Source organism: Quercus robur, chromosome 8 (assembly GCF_932294415.1).
Source record: "Quercus robur chromosome 8, dhQueRobu3.1, whole genome shotgun sequence".
Lineage (NCBI taxonomy): Eukaryota > Viridiplantae > Streptophyta > Magnoliopsida > Fagales > Fagaceae > Quercus > Quercus robur.
Window position 1 is genome coordinate 66,623,965 of NC_065541.1, and position 10,688 is coordinate 66,634,652.

At 32.9% G+C, this 10,688-nt stretch overlaps 2 protein-coding genes across 3 annotated transcripts; both read right to left on the reverse strand.

Annotated features, from left to right (window-relative positions):
* Nucleotides 1-847: 847 nt before the first annotated feature.
* LOC126694240 (uncharacterized) lies at nt 848-3,084 on the reverse strand. Its single transcript, XM_050390327.1, has 2 exons — nt 1,411-3,084; nt 848-1,333 (listed from the first exon to the last, which is right to left on the reverse strand). The coding sequence occupies exons 1-2, from the start codon at nt 1,537-1,539 to the stop codon at nt 941-943; spliced, it is 522 nt and encodes a 173-aa protein (XP_050246284.1). The 5' UTR covers nt 1,540-3,084; the 3' UTR covers nt 848-940.
* A 2,326-nt stretch (nt 3,085-5,410) lies between these two features.
* Nucleotides 5,411-8,502, reverse strand: LOC126697811 (uncharacterized). 2 transcript variants are annotated; one of them, XM_050394918.1, is made up of 7 exons: nt 8,351-8,502; nt 8,172-8,238; nt 7,839-7,946; nt 7,635-7,733; nt 6,814-6,939; nt 6,519-6,609; nt 5,411-5,876 (listed from the first exon to the last, which is right to left on the reverse strand). In XM_050394918.1, the coding sequence occupies exons 1-6, from the start codon at nt 8,378-8,380 to the stop codon at nt 6,554-6,556; spliced, it is 486 nt and encodes a 161-aa protein (XP_050250875.1). In that variant the 5' UTR covers nt 8,381-8,502; the 3' UTR covers nt 5,411-5,876; nt 6,519-6,553. The 2 variants fall into 2 exon arrangements, with proteins under 2 accessions (XP_050250875.1, XP_050250874.1); XM_050394917.1 differs by lacking the exon at nt 6,519-6,609.
* Between the last annotated feature and the right edge of the window lie 2,186 nt (nt 8,503-10,688).

Sequence of the window (10,688 nt, forward strand, 5' to 3'; positions counted from 1 at the left end):
GTACTTTGTAGCATACAGGATCACCTGCTACTAGAGGAGTTGCTTTGAGAGGAAAGGGTAATGCAGCTAGGACACAGAAATGTAAAACAAGAGGTGGAAAGGGCAGCTATGGTGGGAGAGGCAGGGGTAGTAAATGAAGCTTATGTCAAGACAATATTGTTGCTATATATATGTAGTGTTAGGGCAATATGGTTCTATGTTATGTAGTGTTAGAGTTATATGTAATTTGTAGACAATGGCAGGGCAAACAATTGTTGATTATATATGCTGTTAAAACACTGTTGGGATTTTTTTTTGTATTTTTGTAATTTTTGTAAACAAGGGCAAGTGCAATTGTTTTGGTTGTTGTTGTACCAAATGCTCTATATTTATTGGTAGTTGATGAAAAACTATTCAATGCCACCTTAAATGTGTATACAATTTCCCAACTTAATGGCAGATATTCAAAATTATTATTTTGACTAGTTGTAATCATGTGATTGATTATTGCAGTTGAACATATATAGGTTTGTTTGTGTGTGTATGTATTGAAAATAGCAGTCACTTTTGAATACAGTAGGTGTATGTGTTGAATAGCAGGTTTATGTGTGAATTTGTTGTCTTTTTTGCAAGTTGATAGATGGTTGTCATGCACTTTCAACACAAACACTTTAAACAATGCACTTTAAACTTTAAACAATTCACTTTCAACACAATTATCTTCACACAATACACAAACCAACACAACTCCCAGCATCCAACAAAACAACAAGTCTCAAGTTGCCAATTCACTTTAAACAAAAACATCAACAACATCTAACATAAATAACAATTTATCTTTAAAAGGCTTATATTATAAAGTGGCTTCAAGCCAACAGCATCTACCATTTTACATAGTTCTATTACAATACAATTTAAGACCTGCTTATACATTACAACCCACCAGGCAAACTTAATCTCATCATTCCAACATTCTCACTTGAGCCAAAATATGAAAACAACATAACCAAAACAAAGCAACAACAACAACAACAACAAAAAACCATGACAGTATTAGTGTAATTCTGCACTTTCTCTCTTGCTCTAAAACTTTTACTGCTATCTCCTTGGTTGTAATAGAGGAAGCTTGAAACTTTATCTCCCTCTCAGTGGCTTTTGTTGCCTTTTCTTGAGCAATTTCTGCCGTTTGGGTAGCTTCTGCTATTGTTTGGGTAGCTGCTCTTTCCCTTTCATTTGCAAGTTGCAACTCACTCCGCAGTAAATCCAACTTTTGTTGCACCAAATGGGCAGTTGCATTCTCACGCATACAAGTGGGATTATCAATCCATTGAAAGAAAAGGCACTTAGGACCAACCTGTTCATAAATTGAATTGAACACATCACATTCCAAACTCACTAGAGTCAACTAGATTAAGTAAAAACTATACTTACCTTATATCGGCTACAACCCAGAAACCTTCTCCCAAAATAATCCACAGTCAAACTTGTTCTCAGCACACAAATCTCATATGTACACATATGCCCACTTGAACTTGAGTAATTTCCACTCGAAGAAGACATTGCTTATCAACTTCGTGTGAATCAAATTTCCTGTGAATCAAAGTTGCCATCAAAAGTTGAAACCCTAACCCACATAAAGCAGAAATTTCGTACCTGGTGATGATGTATCTTCGAATATTCAATGCCTCAAGACAACCCAAAGTCAGAACCTCACCCTCACATGAAAGTGTTATGCACTACGATCAGAAAAATCAAAACCCTAACTCAATACAAGGGTTTTTCATGTATCTAGGGCTCATGAGGAAAAGATTAAATGGTTTGTGTTTTTGGTCTGTGTTATGTTATAATTTTTAATAAAATAGTGTTTTTCTAATATTTGAGGGTGAGGTGGGTAACGGAGAGCAAACGGATTAAAATTCAGATGGGCAAAATGTTAAGTTTTAAACCATAGGTAGGCAAAGTGAAAACGGGTCAAACCATAAGTGGGTTTACTATAATTTCCCCTTTAAAATTTTATTTGATGCATCACTAGATATAAGCATAGATATGAAAATTTTAATATGAACCATGAAATGAATCAATTTCGAATGTGATGGTCATTTTCCTAGTGGTGAAACTTATCAAATAAAAAGATAAAAATAAATAATTGTATGTTGAAACATCTTTTTGCAAAGCAGTGGATCTAGGTCATTCTAGTCAAGGGAGTCAATCTCATACTACCACTATTTTTTATATTTATAAATAAATAAATATATATATATATAATAAAAATAAAAGTTTTACCATAAAACATTACCTCAATTCAGAACAAATTATTCATGGGTTTAGATTTTAGCATCAACTAAAGGAAAAGGAAAAAAAAATTGAAAGCTTAATTATTCATTGCATACTAAGAAAACAAAATACAAAATTTTACTTGTTCTGCAGCTTCTAGCTTCGACTTAGATGAGATTTGAGAAACCAAATCTCAAATTGACATGAACTGAGAGAGAGTGACCGAGAGAGACTGTGAGAGAAAGAAAGATTGAGATACTGAGAGAGTGGTTTAGCAACAAAAAAAAGACCGAGAAAGTGAGAGAGACCGCATGAGATTGTGAGAAATAGAGACCGAGAGAGTGGTTTTGCCCTTAAAAAAATTTAAAAATTACAAATCATAAAAAAAAAATATATATATATATATATATATATATCTTTTTTCTATTCCGGTCGGTACGCCCTATACCAGCCGTACTGACTGGTATAGTACGGTGTCCTCTTCCTTGGTTCTAGTCTCTGTTTTCTCTTAATGAGGAGGCTCTCTAAACAATTGACATGTACATTCAACAATAAACTTTGGCCTTTAAAGTATGTCTTGTGCAAAGAGATACATCTGGATCAACTGGGATGCCATAAATGCACTGCGGAACAGTGGTCCATTAGTTCACACATCTATGCTTGTTTAGCTTTTGGGTCTCATGCTGATAACAAATCATACTTCAACATGAAGAATGCAGTTCCATTACAATTCTATAAAACTCTAATAGACAGGTATATTCATTTAAAATAACAGAGATATAAACCAATATTTAAATTATTCGCTACATAAGAATTACAATTTCTTTCTTACACGATGATACAATAAGTCAATAATCAAATAACTTGAATAATTTTGGAAATCTCTAGATAAAAAAAAAAAATAGTATTCTATCACCTATATTTAGCATGAATGCTAAACATAAAAAATGTATAGATTCGAAATCAGTTGCGGTCACTCAACCATTAAATGAATATAAAATGCCTAAATGACGCAAATTTAAAAGAACATGGCAACAGACTTATAGCTAATAATTAATATGACCTTGTGAAGGGTCATAACTAATGTCACAATGAATGTGTAAGTTCAAGTTAGCCCAATTGGCAAAATATCTTGTAGTCAAATAAGAGATTTGTGGTTTGAACCTCTCTTATACCATAAATTGATTAGTGTCTCAACTCGATGATAAAGAGCAATTATCATTGAGTGAATAACATAGGTTGTAGGGCTGTAAACGAGTCAAGTTTTGTCGAGTAGAACATGTTCAAGCTTGGCTCATCAAGAAAAATCAAAAGCTCGAGCTTGGTTTGAGCTTGTGACAAACCTAAAAATGGTGTTTGAGCTTGAACTCCTAGGAAAGCCAAAAAACTTGAGCTTGGCTTGACTTGATTAATTAGTCAAGCCAAAATCAAGCTTAATATCAAGTTCAAAATTGATCTCAGGTCAAATTTTTGACCTTGAGATTTTAAAAAATTACATTATTAAATGCTTAAATCTCTAAAATTAAGAAAAATGAAAATGAAAATAGTATACTCATTTTATCATGCATCTAGATCTAGTATTACTTATGATTAACTATTATTCAAATTAATAATTTACATAATTAAATTCATTCATTCATCATTCTTTATCTACAGTTTCAACAATTGTTCAAAATACAATTTTTACATTCATGTTAGATGGTGAAGGACTAGAAAAATACTTGTTTATAACTATTATAAATAAGAAAATACTAACATGTTTTATAACTTTACTTTAGATGATTGATAGGGAATGATTATATGTGGCCTACTTAATTATTTATTTATTTTTAAATGTAATTATAGTCTAAAGTGGTTATTGATCAGTTTAAAGGGAAGGAAAAAATTAAGGTAATATAGGTAGTGATCTCATGTTGGCCATGTCATTATTATGTGTAATGAGTATATTTAGCTAACACATATAAACTTATAAATGAGTCTATACTTGAATTGTTGTGTATCAAGCCTAATAGCTCACGAGTTTGTCCGTGAACAAATTTTTTTGCTTGAGCTCGGCTTGTTTATTAAACAAGCCTAAAACTAAGGCTCAAGCTTGGCTTATTTATAAACAAACATGAATAAGGTTTTCATCGAGCCAAGCCCGAGTTGTTCATGTTCAACTTGGTTCATTTACAGCCCTAATAGGTTGAAGTTATATCCTATCTATTAAATACAATTGCACAATGAATGCATAATCGACCAATCCTTAACCTGAAGCATGGTTTTTCCTTCCAGAAGCGTCTCCATGTGAATTAATGATGAACCCACCGTAGAACCATATAACTTGAATTAATAAAAGAAAACAAAACTTAGGGATAATTCCTTAGGTATTGTAACTTAAATTTCATAACTAAATTCATTTATGTGGCTAAATTGACCAATACAACACAAAATGTATCAGTATGTTTTTCAAACAATTAAATTCCATTATGTAGTTCATTGACCAATGCGTCGACATTGTTAGTTTAATTTGAAAAACCAAAGTACAGCACTTAAAGAACTGCACCTCATTTTTGTCCTTAATACAAAATAAGTTCCCCAAATTTTCACATCTTCAAGAGAGATTTAAAAGTTTAAAAATTGGTATGGTATTGGTAACTCTGTAATCACAACTCCGCCTTTATTGTTAAAACAATAAAACTACGGCTGTAAAGTATACATACATTCATGTGGTGTCTGTATTATATGTGTTATAACCTTTCTAAATTTGCTAGCAATTCTCAATGTAAACCTGAACACCTTATATTACCAGACATAGGGCAGGCAGAGAACGAATGCAGCCCATGTCATTAGCACTCAAACAAAGAACACTCCTTGAACTAGTTTAAACTCTTTGTTAGTTTGCAGAATTAAGAACAAATAAATTTTTTATTAATTGACTTTGGGATTGTTGCACAACATTATCATAAATTTTGATAAGAACATGATGCTTACCTCTCTTAGCAACATGATTGTATATTGTGCTCGTGCACACGCGCACAGAAAGAATCTAGAGGTGGTTCCGTGGAGAACTACTTTTATATTATGTGCATCTCTGTGAAGGAAGTCTGAATCAAACACATTTTAAACAACCCAGATAAAGAACTAAGCTGTGTAATGTAAGCATATAACAAACAAATTGGCAGCTAAAATTTGAGATTTATGAATTTGCACTAATGCCATTGTGGCCTGCTGTCAGAGTTTTCTACAAGGAATCACCCATCACATAAATAAAGGAAAGAAAATGAAGTAAATAAAAAGAATCGTTTATCCAAGAAACAAGGCAAATTTTAAAAAGAAATTTTTTTTGAAACTCTTCTTATTAGATTAAACAAAAAAGATAGAGGAGACATTCTACCTATCCTTACAAAACAGAGTTCCTTGCACATGCAGACATATTTTTTATTTTACTATTGGTGTTTGAAGCCTTAAGTTAAAGGCAGGTACCCTGGTCACATCTCAAGATGAAACATCATATCTCAGGTCTTGGAATCTCTTCAGCAGGCTTGACTTGTATTTTTCAACATCTGCATCCTCAACGGACTGTGGGGCAGACCTGATAACTGAGACGGCCCCAGCAAGGTGTAAAGCTCTAACAGCTTCATCTGAAAAATTAGAAAGTAAATTTAGCAACCTAGAGGGAAATACAACAGTAACTGAAGTCCTGAAGCTATTCTTAAAACCAAATACACCAAATTGTCTGAGACAATAATATTTCCCTTATACAAAGCACAAGGCTTTTGGATATTCCATATTAAAGCATCTTGCCTTTCCTTAATGTTTGTATTACGTATTGGACTAACCAACAATTCAACTTCTTACCCATATTCTGTTACAAGCATTGGCTAAAGTCTATTTCACACACACGCACAAACAAGTTTCTCTGTCTCTCACAATTGTCATGATTTTGTATCATAATGTGAATGTAGGGGTATATGGCTCATGCATCTAGTGATTTTAAAGCTATATTTGGTTTGTTGGAAATGAATGAAATGAGACTGATATGAGAAAGTAAGGAACAGGAATTTGTATTCCATTCCCCCTTTTAATGCCAAATGCAATGAATTTAGCTCATCCTGTGACAGAGGCAAGGTGGTGGTGATAATGATTTCTAATTCGAGCAGGCATGGGGATGAACATCCCACTTTTGGTGTAAACTTCCATTTCCTCATTTGAATGGTCGTTTTCATTCCATGCCCAAACCAAGCACCTGAATTCCAGTAAGACAAAAGTTGTAAGCCCCTTACCTAACGCCTTCCTCTTCCCAAATGGTTTTTACTAGTTACCACACAGTGGAACTGTTCTGATAGAGTCCAGTTTTAATTGTGATTGTACAAGCTGAATATTATTTCCACAATATGTTCCAAAAAAAAAAAAAAAAAACCCATAGTTAATCAACAAGAAACACCTCTCACTGGTAAGACAATATGCACATAAAGAAATAATTTTGCTTTCCCCTGACAAGTATGAAGAACAAGTTTTATAGGAAGTTCTAACGTGAATATAGACATTTAAACTATTGAACGCAACCATACAATTAACCTGAGTGTGAGAGGGCAGTAAGGGCCTTCAAAGCTTCCTTCTGTGTGCGGTCATCCTTAGCAGCCCCTAACATATTTAAGAGCTCTTGAGCCCCACCAGTCTCTACTATTTTCATCCTCCTTTCATCTATAAATTGAAAGGAAAGCAACAGTTATATATGAGGCAATAGGCAGTAAACAGTTATAAGACTTCACCTTTTACCGCATCAATTTCATGTGCCTGCAATCCATAGATTAAGATTGAAAACATAGAGGAAAAAATTAAAGAAAGTATTGACAACTAGAGTTTCGGACAGTTGAAGAGTCAAGAACTAGTTACATAACACATTACCCAGCTCAACCACACAGTATTTTGTATGAACAGAATGCCAGAATACATTATTATTGCCCTTTAAACATGGTAAGTATAATTTAATGGTCAATTAACCTCATTGTGGCTCTGCTAATATAAGACCCGTGATTGTTACAATCAGTGCAGGGCATGAGGAAAAGGAAAAACTGGAGAATCTAATCCCATAACCAACTACTCTAAGTTTTTAGTCGTTGAAGCAAGGCAAGTTGCAGTTTTACATGATATCATTTCAAGACTGAATCACAACTCTACTCTGACAAAAAGCCAAAGCAGCCACGTTTCAGAAGAAAAATAAGATACTCTATCCAGCACAACTTATGACATATGACATGTAACATTCACACATACACATTACTAATCAAAAAAAAAAAAAAAAAAAAAACAAAGATTTACACTTTGTTGATAAGGTAACAATGAGTGAAGCTTCTTAAGAACAACTGACATCAAAAGCATAGAGACATTAAAGTTACCATCTATTGCGAAACGGGCTAATCGAGATGCTCCCATTCTCTTAAACAAAGGATCCTTGACATGTAACAGCGACACGGACTGTTGCATCAAATTATCACCTGGAAATGAAAATTACAACAATCTTGTCAGCCTAGAACTGCAAAGACCGTAAATTCTGACTAAATAAGCCATTTCAAGATTGTGTATTAAACCAATTGACAGACCCAAATACGGAAATAACTGGTAAGCAACAGCTGATGCAGTCCCAGCAAAGATTAGTTTCAATAACCACCCTATCTTTCTTTCAGCATCCTTCTCAATGGAGAGCTCATCTGCAAGTAAAATTGAAACCCAATTGAGAAATGAGTTTCTTTTTTCAATCAAAAGAAAATTGAAAAACTTTGCCGTGCTTTTCTTCATATAAATCACATTCTAACCAAAATCGTCATGAAGTACATGTTTAAATTTAAAATTTTAAAAATAAAAATAAAAACACACACAAATTGGGTAAACGTAATTAGAGAAAAGGGTAATTGGAAAAAAGGGAAAGCAGTGACCTTTTACATTGAATGATGAGGAACTGCGAGACTGTACATTGCATCCAAGTTTTCTTCTACACAAATACTGCATATATATAAAACCCATAAACCCCAAGTTACATCAAGCTAAACTAAATGATGAATTTGAAAAGAAAAAAAAAAAATCAAAGCAAGTATGAAGAAGAAGAAAGATTTACAGAAGTGAGGTGGGAGGCTAACGTGCGCATGGTACGAAGCAGATCTTCCCAAGTCTGCGGTGGTTACCTTTGTACACCCCTCCTACTCGGAGTGTAATGTTTGTGTTCCAGTTCAAACGGCACTAGTTGATGTAGCCTGTTGCAGGTAAGCTAGTGGACTCGGCTTCTTACTTTAGTGGGCTTTTTGGGCTTTTTTTTTTTTTTTTTTTTTTTTTTTTTTTTTTAAGAAACCGGTCAGGGGATGGCCATAGGTAAGGTATGGATCGGGTATACACATACCCGATCCGAAAAATTTACCCATGGATACCCGATTATCAATACCTGATAATATCTATACCCGAATCTTACCCGAACATATTATTCATGGATATCCATACCCTACCTGAAACCTGAAACCCATTTATTTATTTATTTTTTATTCAAAACATTATAACATAAAAACTAACCAATCTTAAAAAAGAAAAAACTAATCAATAAAAAAAATGAAAAAAAAAATGTGATAAATGAAATTAAACCAAGAAAGTTTCATATATCATAATAGAGTCACACTATATCTAAACCTTCATAACACATTCATATATCAAAACATAAAGATTGCAAATAAGAGAAGAAAGCATAAGAAGTTTATAACTTTACAGAAATGTAATGTTAACATCTGTTAACATTACATGCATCCTTGAAATTTCTTTAGATCCTTTTATTTCATTTGGAAGATAGATTTTTTTTTTTTTTTTTAAAGGCTACTAACAGAAAAATTAAGGCTGAAGCAGCATCACCATTAAATTCTAATTATTTCAATAATAACATCATGTGAAGTCAACAGTTTTCTGGGTTTAGACCATCATAGCGGTTGAAAATATCAAGAAGCTAAACAGCATGGTGAAACATGCAGTTCTAAGCAACCCGATGCTTTATGGCCAACAAGAACATGACACGTTATGCTACTTCTTACTTAAGCAAAGCAATGAAATGCCACCGACTTGTCAAGTCACATAAGAACAGAAATGTACTACAGAATAGTCTACAGAAATATCAAAATGAATATGCACAAATTCAAATTTTCATAGTGAAGAGAACAAAGTAAATGTCGACTTAATATCCTCAAGAGTACCTAATATATGACACCACTTGGAAGCCGTTTACTTATTACTTCGCTGCACCAATAAAGCGAATTCATAAATTTAAGTACTTTTTTTTTTTTTTTTAACGGGTCAGGCATGGATATTATCCATACCCTACCCGAAAAATTCGGGTAATATCCATACCCTATCCGGTTGAGCTCTACCCATTAAGAACCGGATATTACCCGAAACATTTGGATCGGGTAGGGTTGGATATCCATTACCCAATGGGTATGGTCATCCCTAGTCAGGGATGTCAAGTCCTCTTAAAAATTTTAAAAAATAAATAATTAAATTTTAAAAAAAAAAATGAAAGAGATAAGAAAAGATAAGAAGTTGTTGCACTTCAAATCTGCAAGTCAATTTCTTGGAAATAACTGGACAAATGGTAATTAATGGAGAGGGCGGTGGGTTTTGTTGAAATGTATTTTTTTTTTTATAATAAAAACGATTGTCACATCATTAAAAAAAAGATACATAATTACTCTATTAGGCACATAATCAAGAAAACTAAAACTAACAATAATGTGTGATTATAATGGTTAGTTATTTTATCAACTTAATTAAACAATTTAAATGCAAAATATCACCAATTAACTTTTTATTTCTTGAATAATCCAATTAACCAACATTTACTGTAGATGGAGATTATACTTGCCCAATTTCAATGGGCAATCATTGTGATCATATGTAGAGGGCGTTTGGGCTCTGCGTCTCACGTCTGCGTTTTCTCCCTTTTTTTTTTTTTCTTTTATGGCCCGTATTTGTTGACTTTGGGAGACAAATTTTACTGTTATGAACAGTGTATGCACTATTCACGCACTGTGCTGACACTGTTTACGTATTAAAAAATATTAAAAATAGGTCCCACAATACTATTTATACATTTAAAAATTATTTTACTACAGTGTTTTCAGTTTTCACTTTCAGCAACAATAAGCTCAATCTAAACGGATCCGTAGTCTCAAATTCTAAATGGTAACTTCTAATTAATATTGTTTCAATGGCAACTTTGTTATTTACTTTTTTTAAAATTTTTTTAATAAGGTATAACCTCGACAAGGCCTTTTAGACCTATTGCTGAAACCTATAAGTGATTTTACATTACATTATAATATTACATTATTGTAATCTTACATTAATATGATTTCAATACAATAATACAACATTACATTGTTTAGAAAGGTAATGAGAATAAAATGATTTGAGATATTTTG